Raw genomic sequence first — 23935 nt, forward strand, 5'->3', positions numbered from 1 at the left:
TTGATACAATAATGAACATTTAGAACCCAATCTTTAAAATAAAATAATACTATTTTAAAAAAATGGCCAAAAACTTTTTAGAAGAAAAATGTATCAATTCACACTTTACTATAGAAACAACTCGTAGAGACAATTGTGTTCTACAAATGATGGGTTGGAATGTTATTAAAAAATTCGTAGCACTAAATTAAAAAAAAATTAAACTTATGTTATTAAAAAACATTAATTATAACATAATAAAAATGTTTAAAGTATAAAATATTTTACAATATTTTAGCAACGAATATATATGTAGAAAAAGATGGTTAAATAAAATCTATCAACAGGTCGCAAATATTTTATTACAGAGCTTAAATTAAATTGTGAACATTTTAATGCTAAATTAATTTGATTGATACAATGTTTAGATATTTCTTCTGCTGCTTAGTGTTATTTGAAACTTAAAACTGATTTTTACAAACATATGGTTGTTATAACAAAAAAAAATTAATTACATTATTTATTTTCAGGGTCTCAACGTCGTATACTTTTTAATTGAAACGCTTTATTCTTTCACGCCGAATATATATATCATATTTGCGATGATAGGATTCGAAGGTTTACTAGGAGGAGGAGCTTATGCTAACTCGTATCACAACATTATGAAAAAAGTATGAAATTATTTTATTTATATATTATAGCTTATAGTACATAAAATACATAATAATATATTTACAGAATAATTCACCAAGCATGCTTATCTATCATATCATATCCGATATTTATTCAAATTATGAATTTTGGAATTTTTAAACTTAGATATTTAAGGAACCACATTTTAAAATACTTTGGTGTTTTATACTATTTATTAACAGTGTATTTTAGCAAATATAAACCACTTTTTTATTTTAAATTATTAAGAAGATTTTTTTTAATATTTTAATATTTCTATAAATTTAACTTTGAATAAGTATTTCCTAATTTATTTTAAACTTAAAGTACTAAGGATAGTATAGTTAACGGTAGGTAATATGTAGGTATAAGGATGTGGGGGTTATGATAATTTAAAAAATAATATTATTAATACAAATTTACTAAAATTTTATAATTTTTAAAAATTGATTGAGTATGATAAGCACTAAAGCACTTGACTGTTTTGACGGGAATACGGGATATTACATTTATTTTGTGTTTTTAATAAAACCATTATCAAGGATTATTATTCTTAGTACATACAATTTAATTACTTAGAAAAAACTTGTCAAATTAATCAAAATATTTAAAAGTATTATCTAATTACAGTAAAAAAGAGTAATTTTCAATAAAAAGTGAAGACTTTATATGGTATAAAAATGTAAGTATTTAAAAAAATAATCTTTATACGTGTACGTCATTACATCAAATTCTATTCAAAACTTTACTCGTATTCCAATCCATCAATTAAAAAACTATCTGCCACCTCATCCCCCGAAGGTTAAAAATAAAACAATGGCCTAAGAAACTTTTAAAAGCGTTAGGTATACTAATTACTAATAACAGTAATAACTTATCTTGTAAGGTGGCACTGCTGGGAGCCTTTCTATTCTTAACATACATTTTCATTCAAATTTTACATCAGACTTAATTATTATACTATGATTGTATGTATATTGTAAATATATTGTTTTAAATAAAAAAAAGTGTACTTAAAAATTCCGAACATTAGAATTTAAATAAATCCATGAAAGAATGAAAGAGGGATACGCATTAAGCTTGTTTGATGAATTATTACCCTGTATACATAAAATCGAAAATAATTATTGCTTTGTTATTGTTTGCAGGTTCCGAAGGAGCGTCAGGAATTTTCAATGGCCATGACGTCGCTTTCTGACTCGATTGGTATTACATTATCTGGACTATTGGCGATTCCATTACACAATCGAATTTGTTATATACCAAAATGAGTCAATGTACTTATGTAGATAATAATTGATACTGTATCTATAAACAAATAAAAGTTTTCGTATTAGAATAATATTAATATAAGAATATCGTGTAAGTACATTAATTTTAAATAAAAAGTAAGTGAATGTTACTCACCATGACATAATATCGTTTAACTCCTCATTATGATTATTGGTTTGAATATTATCTGTAAGTAAACATATTTATTGCTTATTATAATAATATTGTGAATGAAGAAAATAGGATATTTGTACCTATGACCCATGAGAATGTCATATTATAAGTAATGATAAATTATAAATTGTAAATGTTTTATAAAAAATTAAAACGTTTTGATACCTTATAATAATTTATAATATTTTGTATTCATATTATAATTTTTTTCAACTTACAAACTGGCATGTTGACTTTTGCTCTATATATCACGTTCATTCCTCGGCTAACTACGATATCTATTGCTCGTTCATCAGAACCACCATATGTACAACAAGTAACGAAAGTCTCACAATAGATTTCAGTTTCCGGAACAATTATCGGCATCTATTATGAATAATTAATTGATAATTTATATGCGCTTATGTACTAATAAAAATAGTTTAGTTTTAGAAATATGTCAATATCACGAAAATTTGCAAGTAATTTTGTAGAGGTTGAAAAATCATAAAAATGTTGTGTTTATATCTAAGGTTATAAGAAAAAAATTAGAAATTAAAAATTCAACACTAGGATTTTCATAAATTTTCCTTCAGCTATAGAAATATCAATAGTTATAGAGAAAACTCGAAACATCATAATAGGAAAAATGTTATGTGTGTTTGAATTTTATATGTTTATAAAATCGCGTAACGACAACGATTTATTTTCAAACGAAATTAAATATTTGTTATAATTCAAAAAGTATAAGTTTTACTTAAAAATTTCACCAATTATCTAGATTAGAATTTTATTTATATGATTTAATTATCAAAATATTTCGCTTATTTTTTATATATTTTGCATATTATGTTCCTAATACCGAATTTTACGTTTTAAGTCACCCTCGTGAATATAATACACTCTATATAGGTATATCTATGGTATAATCTGTCTGACTGTCCACTACACTCAGTTCGAAAACGATTTTTGAATGTTTTGTATTTAAAAGAAATCGTATTCGTTCTATTCACGTACAACATTGTGAACTACGTATCCGGCGCAGGGATGATTGTCCTGCCAACAAGGCGCATCTTTCGCATATATTCCTAATACTGGATTTTTCGATTTATGTCACCCTCTTAAATAAAACCATCTGTATAGCTATATCTGCACCATAATTTGACCGGTCGTACACTGCCGTTCGAAAACTTGCAAATAATTCCTCGCTAAACGGTCAGATATGGTCCGTTATTTATTTTACACAGTCAAATACACTAATTAACATTTAATATACAAACATATTTACATGATCCACATACACGCTTTAAAAATATTAGGTAGGTACCCACTTAAAGTAATATTTAAAAAAATATTAAAATAGTTTTAGTATATTTAGGAATAAAAAAAATAACAACCATTCATTTTATAATTTTAATCTGATGTATCGTAATTTTTGAAAATATTATATAATTCATTATTTTAAAAATGAATTTTTTAACCTTAGATATAAACGCGAACAATTTTATGATTTTTCAACTACAAAATTACTTGCAAATTTTCGTGATTTTGATATTTATCGTAAAAATTTGAACTATATATGTTTATAAAAAAAAATTGTGACTAACGATTTTTGATTTTTTTTTAACTAAAATAAAAAAAACTCATAGAGAACCTTGTATTAAATTTTTAAGTTTTTTTGGCCATTCAAAATTATTTTAACGACACTTCAAAAAAAAAAAAAAAAAATTCTCAGAAAAATCTAAAATTTCAGTGATCTACTAGCTTAAAGCAACTTACCTAAGACAGCTGTTCTAATTTTATATGGTTAAAGTTTTAATATTAGAGTAAACTGATGATTTAATAAACTTTAAGGTTAGAATATTATCTGTGTTTTTTTTTTACAATATTTTAATTTTTAAGTGAGTTACAAGAATTTTAAAATATTAACGGTTAACATGGTCATAACTTACTTAAAAATGAAAACATCGTAAAACTCAATGAAAGAACACAGATAATATTCTTACCTAAATGTTTGATAGTAAATCAATTTATTCTAATATTAAACCTAACCACATAACATTGAAACTATTAAAAGTAAATGTTGGTTTGTTATGAGTAAATAAAATAGAAACAAACGTTATATTGCTGTGCTGGACGCTGGTACTATATCCTTTTAATTTTTACACTTACCCTGCAGCGCGGGGATTCTATACTATGATACTGGGCGTTGTATAAAAATGCCACGTTGATGCCCATCAAAGGATCTTTACCCAAATTTTTCAATAAAAAACGTATTTTGAAACGTGGACCCAGACCTAAAAGCTAAAATATATATTTTATGTAATATGTATTTTTGACAACATTTGTAATATATTATTATACTACTAATAGTGGCTATCCGCAGAAATTGATAAAAGGAAACGGGACTCGGACTAATGCTAACTTATCTTTATGTCTAATATTAATTTGATTTTATCATATGAAATATTATATCCATGCACATTGCACATAGTGTAATCGACACTTTTATGAAATATATTTATTTCTATACATGTATAGAAATATCCATTTAATGAATTTTAGGTTCATTTAATAATAGCCAATGGACACAAATTATATCCATCTAGAGAATTGGAAATAATTTTATTAATTAATCTTATTTCAACCAAATTTTAAGTTATATTTTCCAGGGTGAATATTCACAGAATGCGTAAAATAATTTTCATAATAATTTTTATAAGTTTTAAAATGTGAAAAAATGTATAAACAAGTAGTACCTAAGTAAAATCAAGTTAATTAATAGAATTTTATTGGTTTATTTGTCATACCTTGTCTACTGTTATATAGTTTAAAGACCAGTTTTATCATAAAAAAACAAAAAAAAAAAACATTAAAATCAATCGAAAATATTATAGATAATATTATTGTAATAAACTATTAAAGTATTTAGAATACTTAATCTAGATTTTATAATTATATTTATGTTATTATGACTATTAATATTGAAATAATTTAAAACTTCAAAACATATTGTATTAATTTTACATTAAATTAATATAGTGACGGTACAAGTTATATTTTTATATGATCCTTTATCATAAACTATAAGTACAATATTAAATCGATGCAAATCAATAAAAGCTAATAAAGTAGGTAATATTTGATTTGTCTAATTTTTAGTTTTATTTAGGTCTTTAATAATTATGTTCTGGTAAATTTGTTTTGTAATTATTAAGAATATCTACTTCCACCTACAGATTTATGAGGCTGGTTGTAAGTTTTCAAATACTCATTAAACATTTTCATCGTATAGGTGTATAATATAGAAATGTAGCCCTTTTAAACTCTCTCTGCGAATACCATACCACTAATTAATACTTTTTAACATTTATACTTGAGCAGACGTGTGTAAAAATTGGCTTGTAATTTTTTGTTTGATCGAATTTAATCGTTCGTTAGACACTACCATTTGCAATATTTGCCACGTTTGTTGAGTTCTTACATGCATTTCTATAAAAACAAAAACAAAAGAAAATGAAATATTAAACAATTCATTTTAATTCTGAATTTTTTATTTATTATTTACCCTTGCAGTGTTCTCTCTCTCTTAAAGTCTGTTCTATGAACACATTACTTCTTTTCGGTATGCTCAAATTACCTTGGACGTGCGCCGTCAACGTCGGGCGAACACACAAGTCGAACGTCGCAGTCCGTTTCAAGAGTTTTATGTCCACTTTTCCGTCTAATAATATTTTTTTAATAATTTAGGTTGGTCACTATTTTATATATTATCTACTATCTAATTATAATATGTTTATTTAAACATTATCTGTGGTACGTAACTATATACTATATCATAACTAAAATACTAGGAAATTTATTGATTTTATTATAATAATTATTATTATTATAATCTATTGTTAGGATTGTGAGTTAAATGAATCATGAAAAAAACACGCACGCGGAATTTATTATACATTTGAAAATAGTAAAAATGGCACCACAAATTCCAAAAATATTATGTAACATAAATTCACAATTTATAACTATGAGTTTATGATATTGAAGATACCCTCTACCAATAAAATAATATACGTAAATGATGATTTAATGTTATACATATTATTATGATGGTTTAAACACTATATAAATTATATAAACCAGGGGTGGCCATACTTGTTTTGGTTACGATCTACTAAAAATATACTTAACCTTTGAGGATTGACTTCTATAGAATTTTTTTTTTATTATTGAATAACTATAATATTATTAAGAGACATATAGGGCGCGTGGCCCTAAAAATAAATTCCAATATGATCGACTTTGAAAATGTCCACGATCGACTGTTTGGCCGCCCCTGATATAAACCGTCAAATTCATGAATTTATTAATACAAATATTTTAATGCAAATACGTAAAAAATATATAAACAGAAACACCTAAAATATGCAAGCTGAAATAGTAGGTGTCTTAAATAAATTCATATTAAGTTCAGGCTCGCAAAAATCACTAATTTGCAAAATTATTAAAATTACAAATCTGTTTATTATTATCAAATATACTCACTGGTAGTAATCATGATCAAAGCGTTTTCCTCTTGTCCAAATCTTCCAAATATGATGCAAGTCACTGGGTCAGGCATGGGAATTTTGTGGATCACCGTCGAACCGCAATACATAAGAACCAACCCCTTTGAGTGTCCATCAGTGTTGATCACATTACACGACACAACTGTCATTTCGAGTGACATGCTTTGCACGTACATGTTCACCATTGACATAGGATCTCCAGGTAACTTAACGTTCCATAAAGAAACACACTGCAATAGGTAAAAGGAGTTATCGATGAAAAATAAATCGAAAAATGTTGGTATAAACTATACATATTAAATATGTATATAAAGTAGACGAAGCTAAAAGTGCTGAAAAGCATAAAATGCCTGCACCTTATTAAAATATGTAATACACAGTCTTTCGTACAACATGTATTTTGCATCACCACTTATATAAGTATTACGATTACCACTTCACATTGTGGGGAGGGGTAGTTTATAAGTACTATCAATTTAGAACTATTAAGTTGTAGTACCACACTCGTCTGAGTTTACATAACATATAATATCATTATGATTTAATTTTTGTCACAATCCATGTTTTAGATTCACGCCTAAGTATATTATACTCGACTAGACGGAATTTTATTCTTTTTCATGAATATTAAATATGCCTATATACCTATGTATAAGAACACCATGAAGAATTATACGAAATATAATGTCACCTTTAGCGTATAACACTGTAATAGTCCGTCTATAGTGCAGCAGATGAACTTGTCGATACGAAGTATTACGGACACAATCGCGTGTGTCGTTTCAACCTTAAAGCCGCTCGTCGATGATTTTGAAAAAATATACAACCGACCCGTTCTTGTAGCTACGAGGATTTTGTAGCCGACGTCGTACAACCCAATAGCAGACATATACGCTGTTTCGCCCTGTAACTGATAAGTGCATGAATTATTATTTATTTTCCATCGACATATTATAATATTATACTCAAAAAGTTTCGAAAAATATTTTATAACTGTACGAATCTGTTTATTTTTAAAATGAATGGATAAATAAACATATTACGTATAGGTAGGGTTGTTCGATTTTCAAAGGTATAAAATTATCGAAAATTTCGATTAATTAAATTAGATTTTTATTAAGAAAAGCTTTTCGATAGTTAAAATAGTTTAACAAAAGTACAAAATTAATTGAAACACCCGAACAGCCCTACGTGTAGGTATATCAACTTTTTTTTAAACGAAATTAAAAATATATTAAAATTATGTCTATACATTATTTGTATAGTTTCCTCCCTCTTGGATTATTATAGCTTTAATATTATTGGAAATATACCTACTAGTGTGACCATTGATAATTATAAGTAAAAATATTATCTAAAATTTCAATAACATCCTCTGAAGTAATTCTAATAATGATTAATGTTCTTAGTTCTTAGCTACCTTGTACTAGGTTTGCACTTTGTAGATAGCTAACAAATTTTCATAAAATAATTATATACTTAAGAATACGATTTTTATATACAAAACTTACCTTAGTTTTTTAAATTCTTATTGGCTTATGTAACAACAAAAAAACGTCAAATACCCAATTTCATGTATTATACATAATGTGTATTAGTGTAATATACATTAATATACAGATATCTTGAATGATGTTAATCTAATATTTTGATCTGACTTAATGATTTTTAAAGAAAACAAAAAATTATAATTGTACTTGGTCCAAATAAGCTTCGCACAATATATTATACTACCTAATGGTATAAGTAATAAGTATAAATATATAGAAACTATACGATTGTAGCATAGTATACATATTATATATTATAATATAGATTAAACTTATCACCCCCTAAAATTTACAAATTTCATACAACATACATAGATCCAAACCTGCCAAATCTAACATAGGTATAAGTCATAACACAAAATATTGTTTAAAGCACACTTTTACATTTCGTACTATTTAAAGTGTGTCATACACTCGTACTATACATACAATTTTAGGGACTGGTACCTATGTATAAATAGTATAGATTCAATGCTATAATAATGCTTAAAGCTGAAATTTCAAATTAAATATTAACTTAGGCAGGGTAATTTGGACAAAAAACTTGATAATACAATTATAAAATGCATTATTCTATAATCTATAACATCTTTCGCAATAATATTACCTCATATTTATCGGGTAAAATTTTAAACGATTCAGTGTCGAGTATACTGATCATATCAGTGGTTGCTATTACCAGACAACTGACTCCATATACTTCGCTTTTATTCCTTTTCAACTCCGTAACACATGTTATGGTGTGCTAAAAATTAAACATTCTAAGTACTTATTTTATCGACAGTTGGGTTTGATGAAGAAGTTATTTTACTTAATCAATAATATTATAATACTTGCTTGTTTGACTAGATTATTTTTTCTGTATTTCTCAAAATATTCGATGAGATGACATTCGTTTAAGCATAACATTTGCTGTGACGTTGTCGAAAGATTCACGAATCCTATTGTCGACGACAACACTTGCAAACGTTTTAACAAATCAAACACATCTTCACTCTCTTGCCACAATTTACATTCTTCGGTATCTCTTATTATTGTTGATTGAATTGAATATTTATGATAAGGCTTACAATTTCGATAAAAGTATATCTCATTTTTTATCACTACAGCTACACCTGTAGAAAATATTTCATGCAAACGTAATAAAATATTAAAATGATAATACCATTTTATTTTCATACAATGTATAGATTACTATCCGCGAAATTGTGTTATAAATAAGCGTATAGCTTTTAACATCATTATGTGCTAGGGCGAACTTTTTTAGTTACATGTTATAATGAATTTGTGTAATTTTTTATTAGTACGTTTTATTTTTTAAGTGCACTGTCTACAAATTTCATTTTGATGTAAATTATGTATGTTATAATGTTATATACATATTGATGTCGATTTTGGTGCAAATTCAGCCCAAATCCTTAATACTTATAAATTATAATATTTTTTTTTTCCATCAGAGGTAAAAAGTAGAGACTAAGACACTATAGAATCAATTGAAAATCAGTTAAAGGGATTAAAGGTAAGATTGGCTTAGTTGATAAGTGTGTACACGTTCGATACATATATAATATATAAACTAACGATAAAGTTAAGTTCAGATGATTGTCGATGTACTATCGAAGTTAAGTTATTACTTACTTATTAATAAAATATAAATGTATAAAAAAAGAACGCGTATAAATAAATACATAAATTGGTATAACTGTTTAAAAATAAAATAAATTATACGACTCAAAATTGGTTTTTATTCTTTATTATTAAAATTATTTATTAAATGATATTCAAGTTTTTCTTCGGTAAAACTATATTATGTCGTCTATCTGTTAATAAATGTTTGTACATCGAAAATGGTTGTTCACAATCAACTGAAGTTATTGGGGCAAATTTAAAAGAGTTTAAAATCATTGGGTCTTGATAGTTATTATAACTACCTATATAACTATATTATAAAATTAAATGTATTACATCGATAACGACGATATAACGATTAGATAACAGCAGATGAACTATTTATTTTAATACGATAGAATTACCTCACCTATTTCTAATGTATATATAATATTTTACATATAATACATATTTTAAATTAAGATAGCTAAAACTGTGTGTCGCTAATTCCGCGTCCTACCGACCAACATTTTTTCGCGACAGCGCGAGCGCATTCATTGAAATATGCAACAAATATGCATTTACGGCCAAATATGCAAAAATATGCAAAATAAAAATTTAACAGTAAATTCCAATTAGCATGATTCGTGAAAATTGTTAACAAAAATATAAAAGAGTGAAAAGAAAAAAAATATGCAAAAACATACAAATCCGGGCTCTAGTAATAAGTTAATAAAATTAATGATCAGATAACAACCATGAAAGTTGAAATGAACAAGTATTTGTACACAATAATAGTCGTATATATGATATATATCCATATAATATTAACGTATATAAAATGAATAATCGTATTTGTTTTTGTGGTATTATTATCTTAATATAGAATTCAAGACGAAATTTAAAATATTTACAATGTGAAAATAACTAAAAAAAAAAAATCGATAGACACTTTGACTAGTTAATAGTGGTAATAAACGATTTGAAACTCATGGCTAAAGACGCATATGAAAATAAACATATAATTTCTGAAAAAAATGGAAGTTTAAGAATATTTGAGAGCCCAGTATCCTATACAGGTAACGGAAAACCAAAGAAATGTTACCAAACAGTTAAGTAAACACGTGAGAGAAATCGATTTGTTAAAAACGTACACGAACATTAAGACTAAAGAAGTAGATACGCTTGAAAAACGATTTAACGATCAAAAACTTTGCATAGATTTTTACGAAAAATTGATTGAAACATCACTCATAAGGTATATTTAATTATGTTCTATATTTGTTGACATCGATGTAATTAACGCATTTTTCGTCTAAGTAGAATTCGTGTGCATTCATGTGTATTATAGTTAATAGTTACATCAATATAAATTATACATACTAGTATACTGAATGGTTACTATAACTCAGAATTTATGTGTTAATAAAAACTTTATTCTAGCCTTAAAGATAAAATATGTATAAGCTTAATAAAACTCAACATATATTAATTATACATATAGCAAAAGACCAATATTAATTCAAAAACATGTATAAATCACGAAAAAATAATGGCAACTTAAGATTTATTCAGCTAAAAACAGTCATGACGGATTGATGGATTATTATTATATAAATAATCAAGTATCTAAATTGTAATAATTGATTAGCATCACATTATTGTCATTGCTAATATTTGAATATTGAAAAAGTAAGTAAAATGGTATTATCCACTGTTCAAGTTAGACTTCTTACTACTGCTCTCACTATGAGCTTGCTAACTACAGCTTAGAAGTAGATATTATTTACTTCTTAATGTAAAATATTATAATGTCTTATGTATAAAGTTGAAATAAATAGATACCTACATTATACATATTTTAAAGTTTTTAAGTTTAATTTTAACAAAAATCTAAAATTATATGATAGTAAATAGTTATTCTACAAGTGAACTTTGAATTTCGTAAAAATTTAAATTAAGGAAAAAATATTATTAGTTGGTTAAAGTTCAAGTTCTGTTACAATTATTGTAAGCTAAACTTATGAAAAATTTTGTATTAAATTTTCAACTCTTAGCTACTCATACAAAAGTTTTTATAAATTTTAACTACAAAATAATTTGCAAATATTCATGATTTTGACGTGTTTTTGTCAATATTTGAACTTCAAATGCTAATAAAAAAATTATGCCTGTGTATTCTTATAATTTTTAAATCACTATAAGATTAACTCATTAGGAACTTTATATTAAATGTTCAAGTATTTTGATTTAACCAAAAAAATGTAATCGATATTAATATAAAAAAAACTAAACAACAAAGAATATTTCAGATGACTATAAATAGTCTTAAAATCAATGTAAAGAAAATTCCAATTTAAATAACTGGTAAAATTTTTAAGTTTGGTCCACCTTATACTTTTTGAATAATCACAAATATTTAAAATCGAAGATAAATCGTCATCGTTAAGCTATTTCGAAAATAAGTTCGAACTTTCCTATAAGGATACTTCGAGTTTTCTCTATAGCTACTTCAAAGAAAACTTTTTGAAAATTTAGTTTTTAACCTTAGCTATAAACACAAAAAATTTTATAATTTTTCAACTACAAAATTACTTGCAGAATTTCGCGATTTTGAAATATGTCGTAAAAATTTGAACTATAAACGCCTAAAAAAAAAATTGTGACTAACGATTTTTGATTTTTTTTTTAACTACCTACAATAAGGACAACTCATAAGGATCCTTGTATTAAATTTTCAAGTTTTTTTGGCCATCTGAAATTTTTTATCGAAACTTCAAAAAAAATTCTCATAAAAATCGAAAGTGATATAAATACTATCAGTGTATATGTCAGTGTCTACAAAAAGCTCAAAAAAAGTCAAAATATTTTAATATTTATATTTTATAAACATATGATAAAAATTTCAAGTAATTACATCGATTAATTTTTGAGTTACAACCATATAAAAACTATTATAATTCACTTATTACAATTTTTTAAAAAATTAAAAAGTTAAACATAGTACTCTTTCTTTTTTTATCGAATATTTTATTTAAATTTTTCGTAAATATTAATCATAGTGAAAGCTCTATGATATATACAAATACATATTATATTATACATATAAAAATATATTTTATATTTTTTGCATTAGAATATTATTTATTATCTTTAGAATATAATGTTTAAGAACTTCGAAGCCACGTCTATAAAGTTTGATTTAGATAGGTACATCAATATTAAAAAAAAATTTCTACTGAATAATTTTTAAATGATTCTAATAAAAAGTGCGATTTTTTTAAAAAAATTAAAAGTTTGTATTGCCACGAAAACACTTTAAATTATACGAAAAACTTCAAAAAATATAAAAATATACGGTCTTTAATATATTTAAAAATTCCAAAAACCAGATTATGAAGTATTGAATTATTAATGAAAAGTACATAACATCTTTGATTAATCTCCCGACTCCCTGTATAGAATTATTAATTTAATATCCTCAGAATTATAAACAATTTTTACGTCTATCGTAATATATTGTACATTGTTATTTTTTAATCATTAGGGGTACACAGGTTTTTTTCTAAAAATATATGTATAATATGTGCAATATGCATAGATCTAATAAGATACGATAAAAAAAAATGTAGTTAATTATATTAATTTATAGAAAAAATTCGAAGAAACGGACGAGTTATTATATAATGAATTTGAATAATACTTAAAAATCTTACCGAAGAAAAAGATTTATCTGTCGATTAAATATTGTTAAATACAATTAATTCGTAATGGCCAAATCATAGTGCTTTTACTTGCAACTTCTGTGATATTAATTTATAGTAATATTTTAAACCGGATTCACTACTACGAAGTCCACCGTTTCGAGTCCAATTTTTTAAGCTCCTATCTAATCAAGAAATTTTTTAGTAGTTTATAATTAGTAAATGATGCCATAATTATAAGCGTGAATTAGAATATGATAAAAACACACGATACTTTCTTTTATGGATTTTTTAGTCATAACAAATATTTCTTGTCTAGGTATAGCAAACATGTTTTTAGATATTTACTCGAGACATAATATTTTTATATTTTCCATGTTTTTATAGTTACTCAACATTTTATTTGGCATATTACGGAATTCTATAACTTAAAACGGAATTTCACCAATGATTACATAAGACAAGTATTCTAAGAATTACTTTTATAATATTTGTGTATGATTTTTATGTGTGATAATTTTTCGTATATTTTGTTTTAGTTTAAACATTTTATCTTATATTTCACCTTTTTTTATTGTGCTCGATTAATCTCGTATATTTGACTGTTTACGAAATATCGGATTACATATATTATATTATGTATTATAACTACACACACAGATCTAAAAATATGTAATATTATAGTCAATATTGAACGGTGCAGTAATGTACTTATTTTGCCTATAGTATACGCCGAGCAACACTTTATTTTGGCGCGATGAATATTATTGTTTGTAATAAAATAATAATAATAATGTATTATTAATAATATATTATAATAATTATTATACCAATAAATTTTATCAGTATTTTTATACGATAATTTTTTAGCACAGTTTCACTACAGTCTCATAAGTCATAACCTAGTTGGTTATTAAATATTTTACAATAGGGTATTATTGTTTATTATATTTATTAGCTATAATATAACAATACATTTCAATTTATATTGTTTCATTATAGTTCGTCACTGTATTGCTTGATACAATTTGGACAGTGACCAAATAATGTTTTTAATACTTCAAGGAACATTTCCTTTAACAAAACGATGTTAAAAGATATATACCGTTGAATCTTTTCCATAACTCGTAAATAATTTTTTTTTTTTTGTTGTTGTTGTTTATACAAACAATATAAATATGATCGGTCCAAGGGTCACGGGTGTAAAATCACTTAAGCTTGTTGAGGAAGTGTTAGAAATTACTGAAAATTTCAAATAAATCGGTTCAGTAGTTTTGGCTACATGTTGATTCAACCCTTTATTTATATATATAAAGATGTCAAATATTTTAATATTTCTTAATTAATTTTTATTAATTCTAGGTTAACAAATTTTTCGTAATAGCATAGAACTGTTTGAAAACTTTTCAATTAGTCATTAAATGAACGTATGTGTTTAATTAGGCGCATAATTTATATTTTATTGTGAGACAAATCAAATAATATACCTAAAAGTGTTATAATAATACGAGTTGCAATTATATAAAATTAAAAATATATTTTTTTTTTTTTTTTACAATGGATAAAATCATAGGTTTTATATTAATCTATATCATTTTAAAAAACTTCGTCCGTAATTATTTTATATTATAAAATCGTGAAATCGTTCGTTTTTTATCCTTTGACCGCTTCATTTCGAGTGCCGTTTCGAAAATCGAAAAATGAGCTTTCTAAAGTATCAGCTTAAGAATATTACCTTTTAGAAAAGATGCTACACTTTCTACTTTTGAGCAAGTTTAAAAGGAGTAAAAGTGTTTACAGAATAAAAAAAAGAAAAAGAAATGAACACCATAATACTAAGGCATAATACAAAGTTACAATTACACGGACAAAATAATATGTTTATCGTGTATTAATGAATTTTAACGGTCAATATCAGATGTAATTGACAAAATTCAATTTTTCAAACATTTTAACTAACAATGGATTTAATGGATTTAATAGTTCTACAGCTATATCTGTAAATAATTAATGTAGGTATATAAATAACATTTTAAATAACTTAAAACTTTTGAATAATGATTGGCAATTTTTTTTATATATTTATAATTTAATCAATACAATATCATGTATTTTCAAATTCCACTAGTATTTGTTTTTCATAATTATTTAGATTTAGCATTGCATACAAATACTTACGTGTTGTACATTTAACAATTTACTTTACTTACTTTACACATCCGTCTATATGGAATCCCTTATAAACTCATTTGGCTTAAAAACTTAATTTCTTTTCAATATGGTTAATATTAATGTTAATTAAAAATGTTAGTAACTAATGATACTAGTGCATACTGCACCGAGTGCGCTATCATATACTATAATATTATATATTTACACAAACACAATTTAGCAAATTAGAAATGTTCTTAAAACTATAAACATTATATTTTATATTTATATTGTATTTATACCATACGTGTATAATATCAACGAATAACGATCAATCTTTCCTCGGATTAATTTCTCGATTTCTGTAGTAATTTATCATTAGTTACAACTTACAACTTACAAATTATAACTATAAAATCATAATTCGAAATTGACAACCCATTAAGAAAACCATGTAATAATATTTTGAAAGTATGAATTCTTTTTTTTGAACGTAAATTATTTTATTTTTTTGATTACGTAATGCCAGTATGTCGCTATAGTGCCTCCGATGTACCAGGACCCCATATTGGATGACGGTTCGTGACGGCGACGGCAGTATCAGCAAATTGGCGGGTCACTGCTCTCCGACGAGTTGTGTGGGCCGTGTTTAAAAATCGGGGGAAAAAAGGTAAACCGATAAAATATTATTCCGAATGAAAATTATGATCAATTACCATAATATGTCGATATAATACACATTTTAATAGAGATCAGACATAATACTTTAATTATATGGTAACCACTCTAATGTACGATATTAATGTGACTAATAACAAAATATTAGATAGTATGTAATACATTATTTATATTGCTGTTATAATAATTTATTTTTTATTGCAGTAATACGGTTTGATTGAGTTCATTTTTGCCAAAAACATTGCATTTATATTTAATATATTATTATAATAATGTGTAGTGTATATTTAAATCGTACCTATATAGCCACATAGGTTTAAAAAAAAATCACTGGTTTAAAACGATTGAAAATTAAAAATTTAATACAGCGTTCTTCATAAATTTTAAGTACTACAAGTTTTGTTTTTTAACAAGATTCATTAAAATCGCGATAATTTAAAAAAAATTTAAAAGTTAAACATTTATGAAATGTTAATTTTTGTAGCCAAAGATTGAAAATTTAGAACTATATTTCTCGTATGTAATTTAGGTATACTACAACCAAAAAGAAGATTTCAAAAATATAAAAATACAATTTTTTATAGACATTTTATGTTCACTTTTGAATGAATCAAATAATTACGCATAATAATTAAATAATAAAGTTTTTAGTTTACTTTTTTGTATTTAAAAAATATATTATTCGTGTGTTCTTAAACTTTTAACATAGATAATAATTATTATGTACATTATTATATTTTATATACTTAATGACATATTTTTCAAGAACAACTTTTCGGAACAGAAGCTAAGAATCACGCGTTTATATAAAATTACGTGTTTATTGTCCTTTAAGTCGCATATAATTATATATAATATATATAATATATATATTATATATATATGTATAATATGATTTATACACCTAACACTTATATCGCCTGATGCTTTTCTTATGACGCATACACGGTGTATAGGTACACCTAATATTTATTTTTTTAATGTTTAATATATTCAGAGATAATATGATATTTACAATATTTTATATGTTTTTTAGTCACTTTTATACTCCTTGCATACCTTTTTTAATCTGAATTGCGTATCTCAGCATAATTTTTTTCAAGGGTGTGAGCAAATAATTCAATATCTTTGATTCTACATTTGTAAATTCATTAAATCCAACCTGTAAACGATTAGGATTTTATTATAAGATTCCACAAGATAAGATGGTGACGATAACATACTTACCTAAAAAGGATGTAAGGAGTACCTATAGACTATATTTTTAAATTAGAATGATAACCATGGTCACACGGAAACTTTCAAGAGATAGTAGATAATATGTATATTGTATATAATCACTAATCATTGCTGGGCAGAGTAATCTCAGACTATTAGTCTGTAGTGCTAGACAAATGCATCGAAAGAGCATACAATACGTACGCGTGAAGTTTTGAAATGTTACCCACTTAAGGATATGGTAATTAGCAATTACTAATTACACGAAACTTATAGGTAGGTACCGGCATTTTACAATATGCATAGAAAATACGTGCAACTATTTTACTGTTTTCACAGATAAATCGCTGTATTATAATACATTTAGAGGAGTCAATGTACGGACTCTCTCCATAACGATGTATATCAATCTCAAAATTTTTTTTCTCATTATTTTAGCAACGTTTATGAAACTATATAAAATGTTGATCGTAAATAATAAAATTAAGTATTTAAAGTATTTTACTACCAGTTTTGAAATCTTACTAGAAAAAATTATTCATTAAATTGTCATAATTTAACACCTTTATTTTGAACTTGTCTTGATCATTCTTTGAAATCGTTTGTAAAAATGTCTTGCACAAAGTATAAAATGTTGTGTGTACAGTAAATACACGGCAAGCACGCGTCATAAATACCTATACCTACTAACAATATTAATAAATTAACTCATGAAAAATCCGTGTTACAAAATCAAATCCAATTTTTTCCCCTATATAATCGAATAACCGAGCATATTAGTCTATAAATGGTATATTTACGACTACTAAAACAATAATTACCTATTGATCTTCATTACGATGAATACGGTTTTACATTATTTTTTCATTTAATTATTTTTATACGATTTTATATTATTATTCGCAATTGGGTACGAGTCTAATCGTGGTCACAACAGCTGAAAACCAATTTATTTTGAGTTTGGATTTAAGGAAGTAAATGCTAAGACATAGAAATCTCAATGCTAGTAATAACCTAAGTGGGTATCTTATTAGTATTAAGTTAAGTACTAAAGTACTTAGGTGTATATTAGTTCATAAATAAAAAAGTGAGTATTAATAATATATTATAGCAGATTATAAGGGCAGCTTTTATTAAAAAATTATTCTTACAAGGTTCCTACCCGTTTATTAATAAAGACACCGTTAGCACCGAAGTCGTGTCTCCGACGTCTCGTTATAAAAGCATAACAAAGACTAACAAAATTACGAAAGAACGGGCATGTTAAGATGATAAGTAAAAACAAAATAATTGCACCAATTTATTTCAAAAATATGCTTTCTTAAATTTATGAAAATATAAAAATTATAAGCACTTATATTATAATATACAATCATAAATTCAATTCAATTTATTTACCTATAATGTTTATTTTAATTAGATACTAGTACTTAGAACTACTTAGGTATCTAATTAAAACATATTTTTAATTTCTATAAAACTTTATTTGTTTCATTATTACATTTTATAGTATTATGTATATTGTGTATGTACAGATAGGTACCTACTTTAAAATTGTATCCTAAAACTGTATAATATATTTTATAATATTAAATAACTTGGATGGTGACAAAATACAAATATTCAACAGAATAATGCAAGGTTTAAATTATTATTTATATTATTTTTTTAAATTATTAATATTAAATTAAATTTTTCTAATTTTACATAATATAACACAATATAAAATATACTATACACACAATATAATGAAAAATAAGAATATACGTAGATTGGTATTATAATATATTAATTTAATAACTAATAAGATAAACATATTAATTCGTATGTAAGACGCGTATCATTGTAATATTTAAATTTAAGTAGTGTCGTCTATTACCTATAGCCTACACAGGCAATTAAAACATAATGCTTTGATCGTGTGGATTTATTTATTTATAAATTATAGTCAGATTATATATTTAAAATTAACAGTAAGCCTTTTAAACATAACATAAAGTTAAAATGTAGACGTTCTTGCGAATAGTATCATGGCATTTTTAATTTTAATATTTCCATATTAGATAGGTACCTATTCCTATACTTATATATAAGTAGTTATAATACCTAGTTTATAAAATAAATATATATAAATTATATACTTTATAGGATTGTATATATTATAATATATAGTTTGTGCCGTTGTGTGTAACGCGTTATAAACGAAGTAGTAAAGAAACGCGTTATAAACGAAGTAGTAAAGAAACGCGTTATAAACGAAGTAGTAAAGAAACGCGTTGTAAACGAAATCGTAGAAGCGCGTTGTAAACGAAATCGTAGGAGCGCGTTATAAACGAAATTGTAGAATCGCGTTATAGCCGGGCTATAACGCGAAATATTGGAACACGTATAACAGGGGCGTATGTTGTGGGCGTGATGGTTTTTGACCGAGCCGCCGCCGATGCCGCCGATGCCGCCGCCGCCGGTGTACGCCGCGCGCCGGACGATAAAAACTAAAAATCGAGTAGAGAGTAGCGACTAGTACATGTAACCCTGGTACTACAGACTACGTTTCGTCAGCGCAAATCGTCATCGACCGCGTCTGGCATAATATTTTATATTTTATTATTTTCCATGTCTTTATGTTTTTCTTTCTCCGGTCGATCGATTTTAAATTCCCGCCAAGTTTATTATCATCAGTGTTCTACATTCAATTAAAATATAATATTATTTAATGCCACTGTTGTCATTAATGTAATTTGAGAATTTGAATAATTTGTGATTACAGATTACTATTAGTCATTCGATCGATATAACTATTTAATTATATAATTAAATATTTAAATACGTACGACCCGTCCAATTCATCTTGGCACTCGGCGACTGACAAAAAAGTTTAAAAAACAGTGGTCCAAAAACTGTATTATAATATTAGTATATTGATTATCCGGACTTTTTTTTTTCAAATCTAAATGGTTGTCGTGCCAAGAACGGGTTATATTCTTCGTTTAAATTGGGTTGTGACTAGTAATTACTGTTCCTCGTAAGTTCATAAGACAGGCATGGTACTTTATTCAGTACTTACATGGTTACACGAGTAATTAATACAATATGCTCATTGCTCAAGACCGTGCTCAAGAAATGGGGAGTTATACCAGGGCGTAATAAGTTTATTATCTTAATTTGTTTTCACACATCATCGACGATGTGTCTTTGTTTGTACATTCAACTTGAAATTTTAAATCAAAACAAAATTGACTAAATTTTTAAAAGTAGCTACTAAGTAGGACTATACTGAAGCTTAAAGTTTGTATTACATTTTCATATTTTAAAGATTGCCTAATTTATTAGCTAAAATCTCAGAAACATCAACAAATTTTCAGTTTCATAACATTTCCAAACAATTTTTACGAATAATAATTGTATATAATATATATATTGTGTAAGAGATTATTTTAAGTACCTATGTAAAATACTTTTTGATATTAAATCGTGGATGGTTTTATTAAATTTTACTGTATATTTAGGTAGGTACTACTAGTACTAGGTAGTTATACCAAATAATTTTTTTGCGCAGTTGAAATTATTTAAATATTATTCTATACTTCTATAGGTAACAAACATTTCAAAATTATCTGTAAATACATTTAAACCAATAATGTATTATATAAATACAACTAATTTAATATTTATAAATATTAACCGATAAACGTCACATGAATTACCTATACTTATTATACTAATAATTGTTAAAATACGTTTTGTATAAATACTAAGTAAGTGTGTACAAATTATTAGGTTAAGCACTGATGACCTATGATTAATAATACACTTATACACAACACACATACAGTGTAGTTACCTATATTATATTATGTATACACTATACAGATACACCAATATTACAATTATTTAGATCTTTTAGGCATCTATAGTACTCGTATAAACTAGTAACTACTTAATATTGAGTAATATATTTACAGCAATGTATTAGACTAATGCTACTAATACCTACTAACTTATATTTGTAAACCTATAGGCTATATTACCAATATACTTGTAATATTAGTGAAAACTTAAAATAAAGAACAATTTAAAAATAAGTATATAATATAGTTTGTAATCAGTGTGCATACGATTCTAAAATTTAAATTATCTAAATAAATATATGTAGGAAGGCCAAGAAATATAGTAATAATATCGATGTTTTTTGAAAAATAACGAACCCTAAAATAAATATTAAATGTTTCATATAAAATATTTGAATTTTTGAAAATTATATTAAACAAAAATTATATTGAAAACGTTTAATTGAAATATACTCGTATTATATAACTCTAAATACATGTAGCTTTTATTTAAAAGTACAATAATAATTTTTATCAGATCATTTTAAAGTATAACTTCAAAATTATATTACCCAGCCCTGTTTATTACAACACTAGTATAACAACTTCACGTTTGCAATAGTCTAGCACAACTTATTGATGATTAGGTATTTTGTTAATTCGATGTAGATTTTAGTATTTCTAGTCGTTAATGCCACGCGTGGTCATGAAATATAATTTCCTTTATTTACAAAATAAAACTCGCTAATTAATACTCGTGATCTCATACTCGCATTTTTCCCGTTTCTTACTTCCATATAATACTATATTTTGATATTCAAAATATCGATTTAATTTCATGAAATCGTTCAACCTTATTGTATCAAATAATTTTTATACTTTAATGTTATAAACATAGTAGGTATCATTCACACATTATATGTTACCGTTATTCATTTATGTATCACATGCATCACTATGTACCCATTCTAACGTAATTTAAAATTTTTTTTAAAACTTACAAGGGATGTGTTGATCGCTGTTGTCCGTGTATACGGTTGTAATAGCTGATGGTTTTTCGTTTAAATATATTACGTGCGTTTGTTTTAATCCTTTGAAAATCTATAAAAAACGCTAATATATTAGTATTGGTGCATTTAAATAAATTAATATTATATGAAATGTGTCATACTTTTAACTGTGGGTTGGACGTTCCCGAACCAAAATCTACGACTACGAATTTATTATCGTTGTCACCGTGAACATCAGACAACGCCATACAGCAGTTATATGTTTGCAGATTGATTGGTGGGTTGATCTCCACGTCTATCCACGTAGAACTCCTATAAAACGAACGTACATTTAATGAAAACCAATATTAATTACAATAGAATAGTAAATAATAGATAAAAATATATCGTGAAGAATAAACGACTTGCTTACATTTTAATACTTTTGAAAACAACTGCAATTATAACGATCGTAATATTATTCTAATCGACGCTCGAATATGTAATAATTTGTGCACGAATAATATTATAGCAATATTATAGTGTAGACACTGATGTAGTACTAGTGACGACTAAATTGTATTTTTTAGAGTATAGGTATAGGTAACCTTTTGTTTTATAACGCTTTGGTGTGTTGTATGGCAGGTCGCTTAGCAACTATATCTATCTCTCCTCGTGCCGTTTACCTCATGAATCGAAAGTGTTGTGTAGTAGGTACGTCTATAACTTCATGCAAGAATACTTTTATTTCCTCTATTATTTACTTAATATGTGTGTGAAATCACTATCTGTTTTTGATATGCGATAAAAAAAAACCTATGTCAATTTTAGTGATATTAGTACTTTTAAAAGTATTTAATCTTCTTATTACGTATAAAATATATATTATATATTCATTTATTTTTCTTCCTTATTATCATAATTACCAAAATTAAGTACTAATCTTAATTACTAAAGTATTATATTATTATTCTATAACAATATTTTAATGTATTTTTGATGGTATGTTTTTAGACTTGTTTTTAAAACGTAACAAGTTTAAAGTTGTATAAAAATAATATAATTAATAACCCTGCAGACCAGCTTGACTATGAATAGTCATTACTTAATACTTATTATACTACTATAATATATTTTTTTTATTATAGTTAAATATTAATAACATAATAATTTTATAGCTAATATGTTTGTCAACGGTCAATACTCAATATTTTAGTTTATAATGAGTAATTATTAGTAATTTGTGATAATATTTAAATTATTTAATAAATTATAATTGATAAGCTTTTATATGTATTTTTCGATGACTGTAGCTTGTGGGCTGTGATAATAATTGTTTGTGTTATGAATTAAAAATTAATAGGTAATACTGTAATATTAATAATGTGTATTCCATGTAATTACATTAGAATTATTTAAAAATTAAAACAAAGATAAAACATTAAGTGAAGATGAAAACACAAATACACAATTATTTTTATTTAAAAAAAAAAGACAGCATCCACGTGTTTATATGCGCTATTATACTTAAAATGTGTGTAAAAAATAAATGAAAAAATTGCG

General features: G+C 25.4%; 2 protein-coding genes across 7 annotated transcripts in view; one reads left to right on the forward strand and one right to left on the reverse strand.

The window, feature by feature from the left end:
- The window catches only part of LOC114122531 (battenin), a 53133-nt gene extending 50815 nt beyond the window's left edge, over positions 1-2318 (forward strand). For all 6 annotated transcript variants that reach the window (XM_050208077.1, XM_050208074.1, XM_050208076.1 and 3 more), the window contains exons 8-9: positions 510-650; positions 1800-2318. In XM_050208077.1, the coding sequence (XP_050064034.1) occupies positions 510-650; positions 1800-1922 (264 nt within the window). In that variant the 3' untranslated portion in view covers positions 1923-2318. The remainder of the gene's footprint in view (positions 1-509; positions 651-1799) is intronic.
- Positions 1815-23002, reverse strand: LOC114122491 (Bardet-Biedl syndrome 1 protein). The gene is made up of 13 exons (XM_050208070.1): positions 22806-23002; positions 22555-22705; positions 22385-22484; positions 9035-9312; positions 8805-8942; positions 7339-7557; positions 6625-6877; positions 5645-5800; positions 5453-5568; positions 4249-4380; positions 2316-2463; positions 2059-2110; positions 1815-1959 (listed from the first exon to the last, which is right to left on the reverse strand). Coding segments are annotated over exons 1-13 (1746 nt in total). The 5' UTR covers positions 22808-23002; the 3' UTR covers positions 1815-1958.
- Between the last annotated feature and the right edge of the window lie 933 nt (positions 23003-23935).

This window comes from Aphis gossypii, chromosome X (genome assembly GCF_020184175.1).
Source record: "Aphis gossypii isolate Hap1 chromosome X, ASM2018417v2, whole genome shotgun sequence".
In the NCBI taxonomy this organism is placed as follows: domain Eukaryota; kingdom Metazoa; phylum Arthropoda; class Insecta; order Hemiptera; family Aphididae; genus Aphis; species Aphis gossypii.